Below are 24,018 nucleotides of genomic sequence, written 5' to 3'. Positions count from 1 at the left end.
TCAGGAATATTAGCAATGGCAGGAAACATAAACTAAATTGCCCAATACTCAGCATGAGAACGATATCCCAAACCTCACAATTATACAAACACCACTGTTCATCTGTGAGACTGGCAGAGGTCACACAAGTTTGACAAACTTTGTGGACGATGAGACTAGGCATCACAGATTCTTTATAAGTAACAGGTGGGTGTGTAAAATTAGCACAAAATGACAGAAGGCATTTTGTCAATATATATAAAAAATTACAAACATATATACCCTCTGAGCAATTCTACCACTGAATCTTTTCTTTTCGAGATAAACTGGGCCGGTCCGGTAGCTCAGGTGGTTGGAGCACCTCGCTCCTAACAACGAGGTTGCCGGTTCGATTCCCACATGGGCCAGTGAGCTGTATCCTCTACAGCTAAGACTGTGAACAATGGCTCTCCCTGGAGCTGGGCTCCCATGAGCAGCCGGAGGTTGGCGTGAGCTGCCGTGAGCTACTGTGTGCCGCCATGAGCGGCCGGCAGCCGGCGAGAACGGCCATGAGCTGCTGTGAGCAGCCAACTGATGACGGGCAACCGACTGCCTCAGCCGGGGGGAGCACAAGGCTCATAATACCAGCATGGACCAAGGAGCTGTGTCCTACACAACTAGACTGACAAACAGCGGCTTGAACTGGAGGGGTGCGGGGGGGTGTGGGGGGTGTGGGGGGAAGATAAACTGGGAGACATGGAAAATACACAAGACAGGCAGCCGTCTAAGTGAAGACTGAAGAATATTTGCCCAAGATAATCCACGATAAATTCAAGGGACAGAAAGGCAACAATGTACCCAACCTTCACTCACAAGGTAGAGGGAAATAACAATACACAGAGTAAGAGTATATTTGCTCATGATGTCCACAGAGAAACTTTGAAAGAGTTGTGCGAAAATCACCATAGCTATTAACTTTTTTTGACACGGGAGGAAGGAAGGAAAATGACCCAATGGGGACAAGAGATTAGACTTTGCACTGTGAATCTTCTCATAATTTGATTTTTAAGTCTTGTGAATGTGTTATTTACCCAAGCATTTTTTTAAAAAATGTATTTTAGTGTCAAAGAACCAAAGAAGTACAGGAGTGGAAGGAATGCTTAAAAAGATAAAGAATACTATACTGATAAGACAAAAGTCTTGGTTTCATGCTTTTCTATATAGCTCACTGAATAGAAATAAAGCACTTGACTGAGGGCCTCAAAACAGGAATCATTAAAGGGTCCACGATGTTCATCCTTAGCTCTGCTAACCTGTGTATAAATAAAGACAAATGACAGCCAACCTCTGCAAGGCCTCATCTTCAGAATTCCCTCTTTAATGATTCCACACCCTACTTTCTTATCATAAGAAACTTAATTGAAAAATGGCATCAGATTCTCAGGAGCTAATGACTATCCACCTGGTCTCTAAAATACCTTAGGTGATATTACACAGAAAGGTACCAATACAGGTGCCAAAGACACCTCCGCCTCAAAGGGACATGTTTCAATGCATAGCAATTACTGTGCTACAGGTAGAGAACATGGGAATGGGACCCTGATGTAACCGCTACAGAAGGAACTAAAGGAGACTGGAAACAGTGATCTTCCAAAAGTTTTTCTCAAAAATTTTCACTGCAATGTGTCTCATACGAAATATGGAATAATTCATACACAAATAAGAAGACTCGAAAATTCTGGCTCCACATACATTAGCATAAATTACTTTCAGAGGTTCTTCCTATATGTTTATATAACAAAATAGTAAGAAAAATATTATTCTGGGACATACTCTGGGGAATTAAAGCCCAAACCTAGATTACTTATAATAGGTTCTAGGGGTATAAATTTTAGTCCCATAAAAGAAAGGAAATCCAACTGGATGCGGAAGGGTTGTTATAAGTTAAAATTAAAAAGCTAACACTATCTCAAACTCAGTAACACTAGACACAATAGTTCTTTATCTAGCTGCAGAAAAGATACATCACTGCTGACAACCAAATAAATAATCCAATTTCACAGTAATTCAGAGGTAAGTATGAACTAGAAGCCCAAGACAATAATTCATTTTATAGAACATTTCAATAGAGAATGGATAATTTTAAAACTAAAGCTTTTTGCAAGCATGTCACTTTCAAATGGCAATACAAGGAGGCTTTTTACGAACTCCTCATCTTTAAACTCAGAATTTGTGCCTGGCTTTGCACTTTCACAGGTTACACATTTTACCGCATCTGCTTTATTCTGCACTAGGCAAATTTCACAGTCCCAGCTTCCCTCAGGTTTCTTGAACTTGTCCAATCCTAGGCAGCCTCCAGAGGATGGCGACACAGGGACAGTGCTGCTACTTGAATTTGAGGTTGGTGTTGCACGGCCTAAAAAACAAGGGGAAAACACAGGAAAATTCTAATTTACATTATGTCAATATCTTAGTGACACCACTAAGTGTACATGTTCAATTTTTATTAGTGTTTCCGATTAGGATAGAGAAAATGCCAGAAATGTAAGCATTACATTGTGAAAAACAGTATAGACATCGTAGAGTTGTTTGAATCTTATAAACGAACAGCTCACACTCACCTTGCTTCGTGATAAGCACCGTTTTTACCCCAAGTTGGAATAATAGCCACAAATTAGGGGGGGAAAAATCATATTCACGAATCAGAGTCTAAAAGACAAGTTTTCTTAAAATATTTTTGTCAAATTTCTTCGAACGGTATAGCATTACAAAACACAAGATATAAACTATAGGCACTATCGTTAACACAGAAACTACATAGCCACAGGCCATATTAAAATCAAGATTTCAAAGCATGGGTCTCTGTCTTTGAAAGCATCAATTTTGGACAATTGAAGTGTTCTATTGTCCACATTGCAGTTCAATTTGACTGTGTTCGTGGCATAGTCAAATTGTGTTCAATACTGTGTTCGTGGCATTTCTGTTATAAGCTAGCCATGAAACGGACATTTATTAAGCACCAAAACGTACTTATGCTCTAGGGGTTTAAAGCTGACTAAAGTGTCACTTAACTTTTAAAGGTGTTCATGGCCTAAAAAGGGGAAAGTGAAACAAATGCACAGTAGCACCATCACCCACGTGGAGATAAATAAATGATCTAAAACAAGAGGACAAAGAAGAAAGAAACGACTAAGGGACATGAGGAGGATCCACACAGGTGAGATTTAAATCTTTAAGCAGAACCAGCAAGTATGTGTGGAGAGGAGGTAGCATAGGAAGAATGGCTCAGCAAAGCACATGTATGCAGAAATAAAGTGTTAAGAGTGGAACCTTTCATTCTGGAACCTCCCACTTCTCTAAATGGTCTCCTGTTTATGTCACTTCTCCCAGTGACCTGAGCTCTCTGTTTTACTGATATATTCTCTTCCATCTGGCCAATAAAATTGCTGCCTGAGTTTCCATCTTTGGTTCACTACCCATCTCACAAGCTCTCATCCACGTGAATGGTTTTAATCATCAACAAAACAGTTTCCTGACTTGTAACTGCAATCCACACTTCTGAGCTTCATCCCCATGGTCTCTCCACCACCCACCTGATTAGCTCGGCTAGATGGCTCGTCTTCCCTGACATATTTCTCTCACCTTCTTCATTCTCTTTTCCTGACTAGCCTTCTGCTGCTATTCTAGCTCAAGCTCCGCTTATTTCATGAAAGAGCCTTTTTATTGAAACCTCTGGGTGGTCCCTTAAATCCATCTTTCCAGGAAGCAACCAGTACCATGAGTTTCCTGTGTGGCTATTCCTTTAAAAAATTAACTGCTCCAAAGTTTTATTGCTGCCACTCGCTGAAGTTAGCAGACCTCAGTTTTAAGCTATGTTCTCTATTCACTCTGCTCATCTCACATTGTCACTCTTATTCCTATGACATATTCTAAAAGTGTGGGCTATTGACTCACAAATCTGTACCTCTAGCCCTGAGAGTCCATTATCAATATATCCAAAGGTCTCACATATATCTGAAAGTCAATTTCACAGCTTAAAATCAACATGTCTTCAACTATACCTCATTCTACATCCTCACCCTTATGTGATTTCCTTAGTACACATCACCATTATCTTTGCCTGTATTTTCCACACAACTTCCTAAACTGTCCCTTGGTCTCCAAATTTTGTCACCTCCAAATGTATCCTTCATAAAGCTACCAAGTGATTTATCAAATTACACGTATGAGCATATCAATCCTCCACTTAAAACAATGGCTCATCTTTCACAGGATGAATTCAAAGTTCATTAATACATGTATGAGCTTCCTTTGCTTGTGTCTCACAATTCAATGCCTGATTCAAAGTTTTATTGTCCGCTCAACTCAGAATTAATTTCACTTTCCTGCATGCATCAGGGCTTCCTTATTATTATGTTTTATTTTTTAGGGGAGGAGTGTGTCAGGTGGGAAGAGAAAGATAATTCAGAATGAAGATTCTGAAATCTCATTGTAATGGAGATGTCCAGTAGGAATTAGAAATATGCCTCAGCCCTTGTATTTAGACAGGGGTCTACGTTAATAACGCAAAGAGCTTGCCATTGTAGAGATTAAACTATACATATAAGTCCCGGGATGCTTTCATTTATTATCCATGTCACCATATATTTGTACCAAATAATTATATAATAGTACTACAAAAACAGCACAGTCATTTCCAGATGTAAATCTTTAGTAACTCTAAAATTTGAACAGAGAAACAGGAGAAATTCAAACCTAACTCTATTTTTCTCGCTGCCTAAGTTCGCCTTTATCATTGATGTTTCAGTAACTGACTCTCAAGGGAGTAGCTCTGGCAGATAGCATACAGGTACAGGTATCACCATTAATATGCAGCCACAAACATTGCGTAAAGCAATTTGTCTACCTCTTCATGAAAACCTTCCCTCCAGCCATCCTCAGTTGCACTTAGAGAAAAACAGACAATGTACTAGTTTATTCTGTATAATAGTTTCAGAAAGATTGTCTCGTTCTAAGACTGTCAGCACCTATCGTGTCAACTTTGAAAATGATCATGAACAGTAACAAGTTTCCGATAAAAATGCATACAAAGAGAGTAAAGTATATACTAGGCTAATTAACACACGGCCTGTCCTAAATTAGCATACACATCTTGCCCCAAGCAAATCATTTTAACCTCAAGAAAGCTTAGAAAATTTAAGATACATGACGTAATGCTCATCCCAAAACATATATTCACATTGTTCTTAGTGGTTTGACAGAGAATCAAGTAAAATGTTCTACTGACATAAGCAAAATCCTTCCAAACAGCCATAAACTTACCTGGTTTCTCAGACATACAGGACACACATTTCTTGTCTTCTGCATTATTATAAACACAGCATACTGGACACTCCCAAGATCCCACAGGCCTTTTGAATTTATCTCCAAATCCTAAGGCACCAGTGGTCACAGTGCAGCCTGAAGATGAAGAAGCCACGGTTACAGCACTTTCTGAAGCCACTGGCAATGTAAGGACTCGCTTAAAACCAGTTCCAGGTTTTGGTGTTTCACAAGCTACACATTTTATCGCTTCCGGTTTATTTTGCACTAAACAGGTATCACACTCCCAAGTTCCTACTGCTGGTTTAAATTTCTCTCCAAAACCTGTCCCAGATGCACAAAGAGTTGGTCTGCCACTTTTACTTGGTGTTCCAATTCCAGTTTGTTTAGCAGTATCGCTTGGTGGCAATTTTGTTGCTTGACAGGCGACGCACTTGTTGTCTGTAACTTTGTTCAGGAGTAGACAAGTATCACACTGCCATGACGATCCAGCTTTTAAGCTTTCCTCACACCCAATTCCACTAGAAGAAAAACTACTTATTGCTGGTCTTGTATATACTACTGGGTCTGTGGTGGTAGGCTGAGCTGCAAGAGAATCTGTCTTCGGTGATGTGAAACCTACCATGGGAGGAAAGAGGAGTGAAAAGAATAAGGTAGGAAAGCTTTGCAATCAAAACATTAACGAAATGTTATTACTGGGAGAAAACATATCAACCTTATTGATGAGTTACTACAATCCAAGATGGACTACTTAAGAGGCGATTTTCACCTGAGCACTACTTATTCGCCACAATTAGTAAGTGACACTTAGATGTAGTTAAAATCTATGACAGATGTTTTATTCATAAGCTATCACTTTTTCTTCTAGAAGTTGTACTCATTATAATTCAACCAATATCTATGTTTAGGCTTTAATTTTTAGTAATTTAATGACCTATGCTATCATATATTTTTGCTACATTATGTTTTACCTTCCTGATGTCTGATCTACATACAGTATATTTATAGGTTTCCTCTCTCATCTGTCTCTCCTTTCAAGTGTTCCCTTGGCTATACCAAACGACTTCAACGTCTATCTTTGAGTTTCATCCAGTTTTAATCCACTATTGTGGTATCCTCTACTTTCAGTCAAAACCAGCTGAGTGTATAGATATGGCCACTGTACAGCTGTCCCTCCAAAATACAACAGAGTGGAAAGAATGATTTTAAATTGTACTAAACTCTATGGAGCTTTAAAATAGAAACAGTTCAGTGACAAACATGATAACAAATTCCAATAAACATGTCACAACCCATCTGGTAAATCCTAGAAATAGGAAGTGTGACACAAAAATACAGTGAATATTTAAATTAAAAAAAAAATTATTACAGTAATCCACACATTGCCATTAATCCACTTCAAAATACTCCCCCCTGCTTCAAACACACTTATCCCATCATTCTTACAACTTTCTGAAGCTGTTCAGAAAGTCCTCTTTAGTGAGTGTATTTACTTTATCTTCCATCATGACAAGGCTCCGTGTCACACATCGCTTCTTGGTAGAGAAATTTCTGTGAAATAAAAAAATTATGGTATTTCCTCATCTACCTTATTCACTGGATGTGAAACTGTACTGTACGACGTCTGGCTCTTTCCCGAAGTCAACATTATCATGTAAGGAAAACATTTTCAATCATTTCAGGACATCGAGGCAGCCAAGACGGCATAACTAAAGAAACTCACAAAAGAGGACTTCCAGAACGGCTTTCAGAAAGTGGCAAGAACGATGGGATTAAGTGTGTTCAAAGTGAGCAGGAGTATTTTGAGATAGATTAATGGCCATTTTCTTTTACTGGAATACATTTTTTTAAATTTAAAAATTCACTGTATTTTTTAATCACACTTCGCACAAAAATTATTAAGACCCCGTCAATCCTAATGGAGCACAAGCTCACGCTACTCAAATACATTCCTACACACCATGACCAAACAGTGATTCTAACAAAATTGCCTCAAATGACTCTACAAGTATAATCTCAGAGCCTTTCACATTGTTATACATTTTGTAACCACCGAAGGTATATTTAGACAAGGTATTCATGTAGAACCATATAACAAGAGGAAAAAACAGGAATAACAGGAGGAAAAAGTTTATGTCCCACCAAAACTGCTATCATTGAATTGATTCACTGACATTACACTTTATTTGTCTGTATGACCTTTCAATCCTTTACTTTGGACCAATTAACTTTTATTTTACTCATACCAACAAACTCAGAGACCCGTTTCTCCAGCCTTTAGCACCAAAGGAAAAGAAAATTGGAGGGGAAGAAGATATAGAAAGTTGTTAGAGATTCTTTTTTTTTTGTTTGTTTGTTTTGGTAATAGTTTATTGGAGTCAAACTAATGACATATGCAGGGGAGCAGGAGCTCAAAGGCTCCTTTTAAGAGAGTTTCTAGTGCTACCAAGAAATAATTCAATCTAGAGCTATTTTTAGCATAATGGCAAAACAATTCCACCATACCTCAGCTACTCCCCGTGGTCAACAATGTACTATTGTGTTAACGTGTAATTTGAGTACCTAAGGTTAGCAAAATGTTAACAGTAACCATCTCAAGGTATAACAAATTTCTATTCTTTCCATTTTTTCAGATTTTCCTAATTTTTAATATTTACAACTCCGCCAAATTTTTAACATTTAAAAAAGATAAAATGGGAGAAGAATGGGCATCATGAATGCAAAGTATAACTTATTTGAAGGTAAACTGTATGAATTTGACGGCCTACCTACTACTTGGTTCATTCTGCTATGGTCATTCAGGAATTCTACCGTATCTGCATAAATTCATCTAAATTACTGAGACTATTACAAGCAGTATACTCATCTATAAAATGAGATGGCTAGACCAAAAAAGCCTAATTCTTCTAAATCATATTGTAGAAACCAACTTTACTTTGAAATTCCTATTATATTATACATGAACACATCTCCTGGGTTTAAATTCTTTCTGAGCTACTAGATTATCTTATAAACACGGGTACATTTTTATATTATATATCACAATGGAACTTGTGACCAACCTCTTTTATTTCTGGACTGAAAGTTTATTCCTATTTGATGACTTCTAGTCATTACCTTCAAATTGTTCCCTACTAGCTTTTACATCTTGTTTCATGTAAGTACTGTCTCTATTATGTTTTGGAATTAGCCAATTTTTGTTAGCCTTGATATATACATATAGGTGCATGTGCAAGCCTGCGCATGCATGCGCGTGCGCGCGCGCGCGCACACACACACACACACACACACACACACACCACAAACAGAATAATCGGAGTAGAACAAGACATTCATGTCTTTCTCATGAGAAATACACATCTAAGCATATCAACAGGTTATTTACTTTTATTCTATATTAGGTTGTCTCTATTAATAGGTAATTCATTTTCTCATTCTATACTTCTTCAGATTCTCCTTCTATACTTACATCTCAGAGATTTCATTATAGTACAAAGTCCTTGATTTCTAAAGAAAAAGTTTCTAAGGTATTTCCCCCAAAAGAATTACATCTGACTACATCTACATTCAGAAGTCAATCACCGATCAAATTAGCCATAATTGTTCAAAAGCCTAACGTACACCACAAATGACATTAAAATAAGACCATGAGTTCATAATTAAGATTTCAAACTATCTTAAAGATAGCCATTATCTTACCAGGGTTTTTCAAAACATCTAGGACACTTCCTTCTTTCAAGATTATAGCAGGTCTCAAAGGGCTCTCAAAATCTTCATCTAACTGCTTCTTACAGCTTGAACTCTTCACTGCAGGGGTATCTTGAGCTGTAATTTTTTTTCATTAAAAAAAATATTATGCCAAAAATAAAAATCACTGCACTCCAGTTAAATGCATTAAGAAAATCATGGAAAAAGTCACTGTAATTCAAAGATAGTAAACAAATTTAAAAGTGCAGGGTTAACTTGCCAATTCAAGGAAGTAAAAATACTATTTCCCACACTATACATCTGTCCTTCGACAGACAAAAAATAGAAACTATAATTATTACACAAATAATTTTATTGGTAATTAAGAAAATCAAGCTGAAACACTAAAGAGGGTATGCAACTACATAGAACTGACGATACATTCCATGAAATATATAATCAGTAAGAGAAATTTACAGAATTGATCAAAAAACCTTAAAAAGAGTCAAATGATTGAGTCATTTCATTTCTAGTAATTTACCCTGTGACTGAAAATATCCTTCAGTTATATTGACAGCCTAATGATAAATGCTCAATAAGGGGATGGTTATATAAATTACAGAATGCTGACATGATGGAATGCTGTGCAGCACAAAAGTCCTTCTTAAAAGCATAGTTAAGGTAGGTCAAAGATGGCGATTTAGGTAAATAAACGTTATGCCTACTAAATCCCACGATCACACCAAAATTAGAAATATAGAACAATCAACTTCAACATCATCTGAAGACTAGCTGAACAGAAATCCTGTAACTAAGGATGTAAAAAGGCCACATTGAGGCTAGTACAAGGAGCAGATACAAGAAATGGGCTGACCCCAAATCCACAGACAGTGGTTGAACACTGGGAGAGAAACCTCACTGGACAAGGTCCCCCAGAAAGAGGTCAGTGTCCCAGGCCCACAACGGACTCCCCAGCTGAGGAGTCTTGTGTTGGGAAGAAGAGTTCCCCCACAATATCTGAAAGTGAAAATCAGCCAGGATTCTTTCTGTCCATCCCAGTGAAACGGTAGGCAGCTGGAAACGCAGAAGCCCTCTTAAAGGGCTGGCACACAGACTCACTTACTCGGTCTCCGGTGGAGAGGCAGCAACTCAAGAGGCGCCAGAGACATACAGGGCTGTGGAACGAGGGCTGGAGGGATATCAGCTATATTTTTGCGTGGAGCCTCCCTCACATATAGCCTCCACAAGGACACTATCTTTTCTATGTTGAACCCTTGGCAAAGGACCAAATCTCGGACCACACTGATCTGGTAGAATCCAGTCCCGCCCAGCTACTGCTGTATCACCAAAGGTACTCTCATACCGGGTACACCAACCTGGCCCACACACCTAAAGAGGCTGTCTCAAAGGTTGAACCTTAGGAGCAGCTGGCAGGTGGCAATATGCTTAGGGGACCCTGAGCCTTTTGCTAAGATGCTCCAGGCCCAATACTGGGGCAGCCAACCTTGGCTCACAGCAAGGCCACAGCCACATGCCACCAGGTCCAGTACAAGTAGGAGCCAACCACATATAGCTTTGTGGCTCTCACCAGGTAACTGCAGGCGGTAACAGGCAAGGCTGAAACTGGCCAACACAGGGGCCAATGCCAAGAGACACCACAAACAACATATCCTGGGGCCAGCCTCAGACACACCAGAGCACTACCTGGTTAGCCCAACAAGCGGCACACTCTAAAGGGGGGGGGTCTCAAGAGACACAGAGCCCACAGCAACTAATATCCCTTTCCGGGGTCAACTACCACACAGCAGTGGTCATAGCCAATTCTCACAGTCAGTCAGCCTGGGAGTCGATCCCACCTTGAACCACCAAACACAATCCAGGCTAACCTACCACAGGAGAACACACTCAAGGGAAACTCCTAGAATACACACACACACACACACACACACACACACACACACGTGATCTGGGAGATAGTGCCATGGACACACAGGACACATACTACATAGGCCATCAGAAAAGATTGAGAGACATAACACATCTACCTAATACACAGCATTAAACACAGAGACGCAGCCAGAATGAGGAAACAAAGAAACATGTCCCAAATAAAACAACAGGAGAAACCTCCAGAAATAGAACTAAATGAAATGAAAGAAACCAGAGCAGAGTTTAAAACACTGGTTATAATAATGCTTAAGGGGCTGGCCCAGTGACTCAGGTGGTTGGAGCTCCATACTCCAAGTTAGGGAAGGCTGCCGGTTCAATTCCTGCATGGGCCAGTGGGCTCTCAACCACAAGGTTGCCGGTTCAACTCCTCAACTCCCACAAGAGATGGTGGGCTCTGACCCTGCAACTAAGATTGAACACGGCACCTTGTGATGACCTGCCGCTGAGCTCCTGGATGGCTCAGTTGGTTGGAGTGTGTCCTCTCAACTACAAGGCTGCCAGTTCAACTCTCGCAATGGATGGTGGGCTGTGCCCCCTGCAACTAACAACGGCAACTGGACCCAGAGCTGAACTGCACCCTCTACAACTACGATTGAAAGGACAGCTTGACTTGGAAAAAAATCCTGGAAGCACACACTGTTCCCCAGTAAAGTCCTGTTCCCCTTCCCCAATAAAATCTTAAAAAAAAAAAAAAAATGCTTAAGGAACATAGTGAGAAATTTAACACAGAGATAGTAAGCATAAAGACGGCTATATAAACCATAAAGAAGAACCACTCAGAAACAAACAATACAATAAGTGAAGTGAAAAATACACTACTAGGACTCAACACCAGATCAGATGAAGCCGAGGACTGAATCAGCGATTTTGAACACAAGGTAGCACAAAACACCCAATCAGAACAACAACAAAAAGATAGTTTAAGAGACCTGTAGGGTAACACCAAGCATAACAACATTCTCATCATAGGAGTACCAGGAAAAAAAGAGGGAAGAATGGATTGAGAACCTATTTGAAAAAACCCACATAATGACTGAAATCTTCCCTGAGATGGTGAAGGAAATAGACATACAGGCCCAGAAAGCATAGTCCCAAAAAAGATTAACCCAAAGAGGCCAACACCAAGACAGATCATAATTAAAAAGGCAAAGGTTAAAGACAAAGAAAGAAACAAAAAGCAGCAAGTGAAAGACAACTAGTTCCTAACAAGGGAGCTCCCACAGGCTGTCAGCTGATTTCTCAAAACAAGTTTTGCAGACCAGGACAGAGTGCAAGGAAATATTCAAAGTAACAATTTTCCAGACAGAAAATCAACAAGGAAACTTCCAGACAGAAAATCAATAAGGAGACCGTGACTCTCAATGACACCCTAGACCAGATGGATTTAATTGTTATTTTTAGAGTATTTCAACTCAAAGCAGCAGAATATACATTCTTTTCAGATACACATGGAACACTTCCAAGACAGTCCACAATAGGCCATGAAACAATTCTCAGTAAAGTTAAGAACACAGAACTCATGTCAAGCGTCTTTACTGACCACAATGGTATCCAACTAGACATCAATTACAAGAAAAAATGAAAAAGACACAAACACGTGGAGGCTAAATAACATGCTACTAAACAAGAATGGGTCAACAATGACATCAAGGAAGAAATCAAAAGACCTTGAGACAAACAAAAACGAAAACAAAAATACAAAAACAATTTCAGAAAATACTACGAGCAGCTATATGCCAACAAAGTGGACAATCTGGAAGAAATGGATAAATGCCTACAAGCATACAATTTTCCCAGGCTGAATCAAGAATTAAAAAATCTGAACAGACTGATTACTACCAACATAATCAAATGAGTAATCAACAAGCTCCCAACAAACAAAATTCCTGGACCAAATGTCTTCACAGGTGAATTTCACCAAACATACAAAAAATAATTAAAACCTATTCTCCTCAAACTATTCCAAAAAATTCAAGAGGATAGAAGGCTCCTCAGGTCATTTTAAGATGTCACCATTACCACGATACCAAAACCAGACAAATGCATTACAAAGAGAGAGAGAGAGAAAGAGAGAGAGAGGGGGAGGGAGGGAGGGAGGGAGGGAGGGAGGGAGGGAGGAAGGGAGGAAGGAAGGAAGGAAGGAAGGAAGGAAGGAAGGAAGGAAGGAAGGAAGGAAAAACAAAAACCACTATAGGTCAATATCCCAAATGAACACAGATGCCAAAATCCTCAACAAAAATTAGCAAACTGAATTGAGAAATACGTTAAAATCGATGATACACCACAATCAAGTGAAATTCATTCCTAGTATGCAAGATTGGTTCAATATCTGCAAATCAACTAATGTTACACAGCACATAAACAAAATGAAAAATAAGAAATCATGTGGTCATATCAATAGGTGCAGAAAAAGCATCTCACAAAATTGAGCATCCATTTACGATAAAAACTCTCAGCAGAGGTGGACTAGAAGGAACTTATCTCAACATAAGAAAGGCCATAGATGGCTAACCCACAGCTCATATCATACTCAATGGGGAAAAGCTAAAAGCATTCTCCTTAAGATCAGGAACAAAACAAGGACTCCCACTTTCACCACTTTTATCCAACATAGTACTGGAAGTCCTAGCCAGAGCAGGCAGACAAGAAAACAAATAAAAGGCATCTAAACAGGAAAGGATGAAGTAAAACTGTCATAATTTGCGGATGACATACCATAGAGAACCCCAAAGATTCCACCAAAAAACTATTAGAACTGATTAATGAATTTAGTAAAGTACCAGGATACAAAATTAACATTCAGAAATTGGTTGTATTTTTATACACAAATTACAAACTATAAGGAGAAATTTATGGGAATAAAAAAAAAAATCCCATTGGAGTTCCAGTCAAGATAAATGCTGTCCTTACCTTCTCTCACAACATCAAAATTACAACTAAACTATTAAACAACAAAACAATCGCCTAAAATCTTGTTGACCCAAAGTGCTACAACTAAAGACATGCAGAAGAAGCCACCTTGAGACTGGTAGAAGGCCCAGACACGGGGAACAGGCTGGTCCCACACCTCCATGACATCATTAAAAATCAGGAGTGATACCTTAGTTGAGGAGATCCCTCCTGGAGGAGTAAGGGTTCCCAGCTCCTGCCCAGCCCAGGGTTCCAGTGCTAAGGAGAGAAGTCCGCATAATTTCTGGTTGTGAAAACCAGGAGAGATTGTGATTGAGTGAGATGGAGGACGGCTGCACTCCCAGGTACTCCTCTTAAAAGGACTGCACATGGACTGACTTACCAACAAAATCACTGGCTCTGAGCTTCAGTGCTGAGGCAGCAGCTGGAGAAATGGCAGGGACATATGATGGGGAACTCAGTTTTCTGGTCTCGGGACAGGGACCAGAGGGGCAGCTTTCTCTCGGATGAAGATAGTGAAGGTCATTTTTTCTTTGTTGAGACCTTGCCTTTCCCAGCCTGCATACACAGACTGCAGCCATCTCTGAGTTTCCAGCAAGCTGACTAATGCTGTTCCTTCACCATGCCCTTGTGATTTTGAGACCCTGCCCAATTTTTGAGCACACCCAAGCCACTTCCACTCGCTTTTTTGTACAAACCGCCTGCTTTGGCTCATGCTGTAGACTTTCCTAGGGTCTCTCAAAGGTTCGTGGAACCCAGAGAAGCAGCATCTGGCTTCAGCATGTCCCGTACCTCTGGCTGAGTAGCCCTAAGCGTGCCACTAGCGGCAGTCTGCCTTGGTTCATGGTCTGGCAACTCGAGTTACTTCCAAGCACAGCATGGGTGGTGGCCATCTGGGGATTGCTTTGTGGATCCTGCCGGGTGGCCCTGGATGGAGCATGAACTGCAACGGAGCTAAACTCGACTTGAAGAGGGTGACTTGCACCCTCCCAGGTGGCCCTGGGGCTGGTGTGCCCAAAGGCCAGCCTCAAAACAAGTATCACCTGGCCTCCTCTAAGGATGACACACACAAGGGGTGGACTGCACAGGCCCCAGAGTCCTGCTGAGGCACATCCTGCTCTGCAGGGTCAGCCCCTGCACAACAACTCTCCCACTGTAGTCAGGGCCAGTCCTCACAACCAATCAGCCTGAGGGTCAGTCCCTCCCACTGATGTGCGAACAGCAACCAAAGCTCAACTACAAGAGGAGGGAACACACAACTCACACATAGGACACACGTGAAATGCGTGGCTCATGTGACCAGAAAGACTGCACCACTGAGCCCCACAGCACACCTACCGGGAGACATAGCAGCCCTACCTAATCAATAGAAACAAACACGGGGAGGAAGCCAAAATGGGGAGACAAAGAAACATGTCCCAAATAAAAGAACAGAAGAAAGCTCCAAAATAACATGGTAATAGCTTAGTGCCAGGTAGCTGCTAGTCAGGGCGTAACTTCATAAATTATGTATAGTCACAGGATGTAAAGTACAGCATAGGGAATATAATCAATGTTATTGTCATAGCTATGTACGATATCAGATGATGGTAGACTAGTTGGGGACATTCAGTGAAAAATAGGATTGCAAACACACCAGTAGAATTCTCACTTCGTGCCACTCTCAGAATCTATGCTCTATCTTCCACATCATCCAAAGACAAACACCCCACAACTCAACACATAGTCAAATAAAAACTTCTGGATGAGGCAAAACAACTTACCTGATGTGAAATACAAAGCCTCTAATACCCACTCCCTCACACAACAACACATTGCTGTCACTCCAACTACCTCACACACCATGAAAAATCACTTCATGTTTTCCTACTACATTCAGGTTAATATCCAATTCTTTAGCATAGCATTCAAGAATTTTCAGAATTTAAAGCTGCCTTTCAAACTCTTGACAAACTATTTGCAATTTTCAAACTATGTCATGCTTTTTCTCTTTTCTTTACCCTTGCATTTGCTGTTTATTTTGTGGGGAAAATGCTCAAAAATTCATTACCTGTGTAACTCATAAACACCAAACACTTGAAAGAAAACCACCACTACTTTAAAAACTCCTAATATTTCATTATCTGATTATTCATTTATTTCCCTCAACTGTGCTCATTTCTTAAGTTTACATATTCTGAACAGAGGCCTACTTGCAGAGGCCAGCGTAACTCTGACACATAAAAATCCTTGTGAACTGAGCAGTAAAACTGAAGATGGAATGCACTGCAATTATCAGGTAGACAACCCTTGAATTTCTTAGAATGAGATTTCATTTATAATGGTACACTGTCACCTTATTTTGACTAAATAAAGACAATGGATGAATCTGCTGTTGTCACTATCCCCCTCACAACCAAACTGTAACACTGACATTTAGGGAGCTATGTATCTCTGAGGTTAATTACTAAAAAGCATTGTCAAAAAGTTGATATTACATCCTGTTTGCTTTTCTGAGCTAATTCCATTCAAATGAAGGCATTTATGGGTATTGCCCAAGGTGAAAAGAACTTGAAATACTAATCGAATATATGCAACTATTTTTATGTAAAATTTTATGAGAAATTTTTACTCACCTGAACCACTTGTAATTGGTTCTGAAACACTACTAGAGCCAGAAAGTTCTGCTCTTTTTGTAACAGGCAAACTAAATGTAAATCCAATCTGTAAAGGGAAAAGTGATTCTTTAAGTGTCAAATTAGTTTTAAATAAATCTCCAATATAGAGCTGTTCATTCCAAGTCAAAAAAATACATTTCATTTCATTTATTCTATAAAATTTAGTTTTTCATATTTTACAGTCTCTAAAATTGGGATGCCTCTTATAAAGAATTGCATGTCATAGTTTAACAGCAGCGTTTTTAATTTCTTAGGCATCTACTTCCAAAGTAGTAGAGAGAATAAAATACTGTGTTGCTAATGCTCAATTCTGGATTTCGAAATGTCATTTTCTAATAAAAAATATGAGAGACTTTGGACAACAGAAAGATTTCAGGCAGGCAGCACGGAAACTACAAAATGATCTGTAACATTTAGTGGTGACAGAAAATAAGAACACAGTGAAATACAAAGGATAACATGTCAAACTGATAAACATGCCAAATAATGGTGCGGCAAACTGAACACTGAACTAATTATTTTTACTGGAAATATTTATTTTTTAATTATAAATAAATAAAAAATACATAGTTTATAAAAAACCTAAACTTTTCTAGGTTACAGGCAGTTCAAAAAACATGGTAACTAAATGCATTATGATTGAGTTGATTAGGTCCTTATCTTAATTGGATTGAGGACCAAGAGAAACAAAACAGCAATTAAAGCATAGTATGGCCGCTAAGGAAATATGGAGTATAATTATATCATGTTAAATTTTATGGGTATCATAATGGTATTGTGGGTATGCAAAGGAATGTCCTTTTACTTAGGGGACACATGGAAAAGTACTAGGGGTATTAAGATGTTTGCACTTAACTATCAAATGGCACATGACAAAATACTTGTACTTACATGTGTTTGTCTATATACATGTATACTCATATGTACTCAAATATACAGAAAATAGTACATAGGTGTTCGCTCATTCAACTCTTCCGTACATTATATGTTCTTTATAACTTTAAAGAATAATAATGGTATTTTGTACCACCAATCGTATCTTGGATTTCAAAAAACACAGTATATCTTTAAAATCAATAAATATGACATAATGCTTGGTTACTACGTACAGATGATGGAGGTAGTACATCCGTCTCAGTAGATTTTACAATTGGAGATGAAAATCTGAATATAGGATGGCCAGTGTTGTTTGAAGAGGTCATTTGTACCTGTGTTTCCAAATTATTAAAGAAATACAAAAAGAGCTTTTTAGAAAAAGAAATTTACTCCCAATTTGGATGCCTTTTATTTCTTTCTCTTGCCTGATTGCTCTGGCTAGGACTTCCAACGCTATGCTGAATGGCAGTGGTGATAGGGTCAGCCCTGTCTCATTCCTGAACGTAGAGCAAAGGGCTTCAGGTTTTCACCATTAATGAGAGGACGGTTTGTCATATATGGCCTTTATTTTGTTCAAGTGTTTCCCTTCTATACCCAGTTTATTAAGTGTTTTAATCATAAATGGATATTGTATCCTGTCAAAGGCCTTTTCTGCATCTGTTGATATAAGATTTTTGTCTTTTCTTTTCTTTATGTGGTATATAGCACATTGATTGATTGATGTATGTTGAACCATCCTTGTGCCTCTGGGATGGACCACACTTGACAGTGATGTATGATCTTTTTAATGCATTGCTGTATTCAATTTGCTAGAATTTTGTTTATGATTTTTGCATCTGTATTCATCAGAGATATTGGTCTGTAATTTTCTTTTCTTGTATTTCCTTATCAGGTCTTGGTATCGGGATAATGTTGGCCTCATAAAATGAATTAGGAAGTATGCCTCTTCAATTTTTTTAAACAGTGAGGACAGGTGTTAGATCCTCTTTGAATGTTTGGTAGAATTCGCCAGTGAAGCCATCTGGTCCTGGACTTTTGCTTTGGGGAAGGTTTTGGGTGACTAATTCAATTTAAATTTACATATTGTTGATTGGTCTATTTATATCCCAAGGGGGGGGATAGTAGAGGGTAAAGGGGGTCAATATATGGTGATGGAAGGAGAACTGACTCTGGGTGGTGAACACACAATATGATATATAGATGATTTCAGAACTGTACACTTGAAACCTATGTAATTTTACTAACCATTGTCACCCCAATAAATTTAATTAAAAAATAAATTGAAATAAGAGAGAAAAATCTTTAATACGTACTTTAAAAACACGAGATTTACAATAAAATAGACCTTAAGTAGATTAATTTTTCCAAAAATGCTAAAAGCAAATATTTTCCCTTTTAGATTTAAATACCACTTTTGAACTTCTGAAAAATAAGTTCCTGCTAAAATCTTGGAAGAGGCTTCTTCTTACAAGAGAAGTACACATTATTTTGGAAATGGATACTTGTCTAAAGGAGAACAATAACACCTATAACCATATGTTTACAAAAAAAGTAAAAGCCAAGAAAAAAAAGCACAAAAATTTCAGGAGCAGATTAAATCTATTAATTCTACTTGAGAAATAAAAACATAAATCTCTTCTTAGGAGAAAAAAAGTATCTTCATTGAAAACATTGTTTGGAAAAAAATGTACAATCACCACTTTAATGCACTGCATAAGAACTGATAAACATTCCCATTATAACGTATCCCATAATAATGTACATTAAAAAAAGGGAAAACATCATATCCATTTTTCTCTTCTTACCCTAAGTTATTGGTTTCCATTAGCGAAAATTTATCACTGCTTTAAACTGAATATTAGATTTTTAAAAATAAACAATAAGAAAGAACAAAAATCACCCCTATTTGTATAATGGTTTGGTACCTTGTTTGTTAATGACTGTGCAGGACTAATCAGTGATGGAGAAGAAGTCATCACAGATGAACTAAATTTTATGGGAGGCCATGAAGAACTGGTCATGGGTAAAGTGATTCTCGGTAATACTGGTATTTGCATTTCCTAGAACACAGTATGTTTTATAATGATACACTTCATCTTTTCTGTCATTCTTCTATCTATACATTTTTCCAGGTAGAATTTATATACTTAGAGGTAAATTTAGAACATGGAGAAGGCAGCACCATGCAGTGTTAATTAACAATGTGAGCTCTTGAATCAAAAAAACTAAACAAGATTTGAATTCCAGCTGTGCCACCAACCAGCCATATGACAGTGACTCTTCACCAATTTCCTAATTGGTGAAAATGTGGGAAAAAATAATATTACCACAGTTACGGAATTAACATGAAACATAAAGTTATATGTGGTCATGGCACATAAATCAAGCATTTAATAAATGTCATTTCTCATGAGTTTGGTTAACTGCCTTGCTTTTCAACCCAATAGAGCAAAGGCCACCCCCAAGTATCAAATGACCCAGATCAAGAACAAACAAAAAGAGTTCCACTTCTGCTAATAGTGAGACAGCTCGTATCTGCTCTGATATAACAATTATAAATTCTGGTCAAAACATTAAAAACAACCATCTGAAAACATTAAAGAATAAACAATAACAAGCAAAAACTGGAAGGAAAACGACACCTGGAAGAAGAGAGAAGCACTAAGTGAGTTTCCTGTTCTGTTTATGCATTGGAGCCACTGAACACTTAAAATTCAAAGAGAAAACAGCAAATGTGTTGGTTAAAGAATCAGAAGACAGACTAAGTGACCACAGCAGCTAGAAAATGACAGAAGATGCACAACTGAAGAACCACAGAAGGGGAGCCCCCCCACATGCACGGCAGCTGCCCAAATGCCTGACAGACCTGTAAACTACATGAGTGTGAAATGGACGGACACCCAACAGCCAACTCAGACTTAAGAGTCTCAGCTGCTGCCCACCACAGAGGAGACAGGGTTTGAGTTCAGGTAAGTTCACTGCCACTAAAACAATTGGAATAACTTCAAATGGACGCAGTTTATTATACATAAACCACACCTCAGTAAAGTCGACCTCCCCCCAAAAAAGGAAAAATAAAGACATTTACAGATAAAAGAAAACTAAGAGAATCTGTTGCCATGAAACCTGCTGTATGAGGTCTTTGGGGTGAAAGGAAATGATACCAAACAGAAACTCAGATTTCTGGAAAGAGTCAACATGAGAAAAAACTTTAAAACATTTTTTTCTTCTAATTTTTTTTTTTTTAATGTAACTGTATAAAGCAAAAAGTATATGCTGTGGGTTTATAGCCTATCTAAACGTAATACAAATCACAAGTACAGCATTAACTACAAAGGAAGAAGGGTGATAAATCAAACTAGAAAGTTGCAAGATTCTTAAATTTGTACAAGTGGCACATTATTAACATAAAAAAAGTAAGAAAGTTAAGGACATATATCTTAATCTCAAGGCCTTTACCCAACTATATCAATAATTGCATTAATTATAAACATTCTAAATAAAAGGCAGAAATATATAAAAAGGGAAGACTCAACTATATGCTGTATAAAAAGAGACTTAGTTTAAATATAAAGACACAGGTTGAAAGTAAATGGATGGAAAAGATAGAACCTGCAATTAGTAAGCCTAAGAAGATCAAATGGCTGGCTGTATAAATACCACATAAAGCAGATTTCAAGAAAAATTATTATTTCAAAAGATTTAAAAAAAATACATTTAGTAATACTAACAGGCACATCACTAAGGAGCCATAGTAGATGTAAGGTGCAGGGAGTCAAGAGGGCCTCGAAATATGTGAATTGAAAGTTGATATAATTAAGGGGAAAATAAATTTATACCAAATGAAATTGACAATTTTAATTCATATCTCAAAAATTTTAAGACTAACCAGACACCAATCCTCCAAAAAACAGATTCAGAAAGAACATTTCTTGTGTTGATCTTTCTGATCAAAAAAATACTACCAGGCATATTAACCGACTTCTATAGAACACTATACCCAACAACTACGAAATATACCTTCTTCAAAAATCATAAAGAAAACCATACATTGAGCTATAAAACAAGTCTGGATGCATTTTAAAACATTAAAGTCATGATTAAACAGTGCTAAATAATCCATGTGTCACATGAGAAATCAAAAAGAAAACTAGAAAAAACATAAGCACTACTGTAATCTTCTACAAGATAACAGGAGAATTTCTTTGCAACTTGGTAAGAGGCAAAGTGTCTTAGGATACAAAGAACAGTATAAGTAATGGGAAAAATATATCTAAAATTCAGACTGCATAAAATTTAGAATATCTGCTGATCAAGAGATAACATTAAGAAAATGAAAAGCAAGCCAGACTGGGAGAAAAATATTTGTAAGGCCTGTATCAGACAAAGTACTTGTGTCCAGAGTTTATAAAGAGCTCCTATAATTCTATAATAAAAAGACAATTCAAGTTTTTAAAGGGCAAACGTTCTGAAGACGGACCTCACAAAGGAAGACACGCACGTGGCCAAGAAGCACATAAACAGGAACACACTACTGGTCATGAGGGAAACGCACAGTAAATTACAGTGACACAGCAGCACACACCAAGCAGAAAGGCTACAATTTAAAAGAGGACAACCAACTACTGGTAAGGAGGTAGAGTGACGGAAAGGTTCACACACTGTTGGGGGGACTTTAAACTACTATTCTCACCTCCACTTGTAGGTATTTACCCAAGAGAAATAAACATATATCTACAAACAGATACAATTGTGAATGTTCACAGCAGCTTTTCCTAAGAGCCAGGCATCAACTAAATATAGAATTTTATTCATCTGATATGCGTAGTGAGTCAAAAGTCAATACCTATTAAGTATAAATAAAATCTGAAAGTAGCATAACACTACATACACACTGAGTAACTGTACTGACATGAACATTTAGAACAAGCAAAACCAATAGATGGTGAGAAAAATGAGAACACTGATTGCCCTGGGGCAGGAGGCAATGAGTATTGACTGGGATGGAGCATGAGTGAATTTTCTGCAGGACTGAAAATGTTCCACACCTCGGTAGGCTTTGGGTTACACAGGTGTAAACACCTGTCCAATTCATTCAATGGTACACCTAAGAATTTTACATTTCACTACATGTAAATTCTTGCTTAACTAAAATATAATGCATATGTAACTGTAGTGCGTGCAATGTATGCCTAAGTATTTGGGGATGAAGTATATTCATGTCTTAAATTAAGTGCGCAATGCATCCAGAACATAATAAGATGGATATTTATTTGATAAAGCAAATACAACAAAATATTAGAATGTTAGTTTTGGGAATATGTGTGTCCATTGCACACTTTTGCCAACATTTCTTCTGTGTGAAACTTATAATCAAATCTGGGGGGGTTGACCAAAAAAACAAAAGACACATTTAGGTATTTCTGTGGGGATGTTACTTCCCATCTCCAACCTGTAGCCTTACTTTCTTCCCTTTAGATCCTTATAACACCTGGACACATCAACTAAATAACCTCGGACATACTGCTTCTTTATATATTGACCTTGAACCAACTCTAAATTTGATTCCTAGTCACCAAAATTTTGAAATGGTGGATCAGAAGTGGGTCCCACAAATCTGGGAAAAAGAAAGTCAAGAGTTGTAATCAGAAGCTTACAGATACCTCAAATTGAACACAACCATCATAAAATATGGGACTTACTATATGTTAACTTTATACCTTTACTTGGGTTATTTTACATGAGGTAAAGACTATTGCTGTGGATGAGGAAATTGAGGCATGGAGATATATGGCACAATATCAGATAGCTATTAAATAGCAGGCGTCCTACAGACACAAGGTAAATACATTATTCTTATCTCCACTTTAAAAGAGTAAGAAATTGGGCCGGCCCGGTGGCTCAGGCGGTTAGCGCTCCATGCTCCTAACTCCGAAGGCTGCCGGTTTGATTCCCACATAGACCAGTGGGCTCTCAACCACAAGGTTGCCAGTTCAGTTCCTCAACTCCCACAAGGGATAGTGGGCTCCACCCCCTGCAACTCAGATTGAACACGGCACCTTGACCTGAGCTGCCGCTGAGTTCCCGGATGGCTCAGTTGGTTGGAGCGTGTCCTCTCAACCACAAGCTTGCCGGTTCGACTCCCGCAACGGATGGTGGGCTGCGCCCCCTGCAACTAGCAACGGCAACTGAACCTGGAGCTGACTTGCGCCCTCCACAACTAAGACTGAAAGGACAACAACTTGAAGCTGAACGGCACCCTCCACAACTAAGATTGAAAAGATAACAACTTGACTTGGAAAAAAGTCCTGGAAGTATACACTGTTCCCCAATAAAGTCCTGTTCCCTTTCCCCTTCCCCAATAAAATCTAGGGGAAAAAAAAAAGAGTAAGAAGTTGAAATACAAATAGGTAAACTGTACCATATGGTAATATAAAGCAATTAAATTCCCCAAATTCAGTCTTATATACTACTTATCTTCTCTGAATCGATGAACTTTTTCATTATGAAAACCAGACTGGTATCATAGCAGAGTCAAAATGCCAACATTTAGTGACTACCACTCAATCCTTATAAATTCTGGAATCTAAAATAAGGTGATAACTAAAATACACCTTTACTACCTCCTATTTCAAAATGGGTCATCTTCAATATAGAA

The 24,018-nt window shown here is 38.3% G+C and overlaps 1 protein-coding gene across 1 annotated transcript in view; it reads right to left on the bottom strand.

Annotated features, from left to right (window-relative positions):
- The window catches only part of LOC117027347 (nuclear pore complex protein Nup153-like), a 71,833-nt gene that overhangs the window by 12,379 nt on the left and 35,436 nt on the right, over nucleotides 1-24,018 (bottom strand). The window contains exons 12-17 of the mRNA XM_033114997.1: nucleotides 19,286-19,420; nucleotides 17,594-17,692; nucleotides 16,443-16,530; nucleotides 8,980-9,105; nucleotides 5,281-5,898; nucleotides 2,182-2,374 (exon numbers count right to left, since the gene is read on the bottom strand). Of these exons, the coding sequence (XP_032970888.1) occupies nucleotides 2,182-2,374; nucleotides 5,281-5,898; nucleotides 8,980-9,105; nucleotides 16,443-16,530; nucleotides 17,594-17,692; nucleotides 19,286-19,420 (1,259 nt within the window). The remainder of the gene's footprint in view (nucleotides 1-2,181; nucleotides 2,375-5,280; nucleotides 5,899-8,979; nucleotides 9,106-16,442; nucleotides 16,531-17,593; nucleotides 17,693-19,285; nucleotides 19,421-24,018) is intronic.

The sequence above is a fragment of the Rhinolophus ferrumequinum genome, chromosome 9 (assembly GCF_004115265.2).
Source record: "Rhinolophus ferrumequinum isolate MPI-CBG mRhiFer1 chromosome 9, mRhiFer1_v1.p, whole genome shotgun sequence".
Taxonomy (NCBI): Eukaryota; Metazoa; Chordata; class Mammalia; order Chiroptera; family Rhinolophidae; genus Rhinolophus; species Rhinolophus ferrumequinum.
Note: the sequence above shows the minus strand (reverse complement) of the source record. Positions and strands in the feature narration are given on the sequence as shown.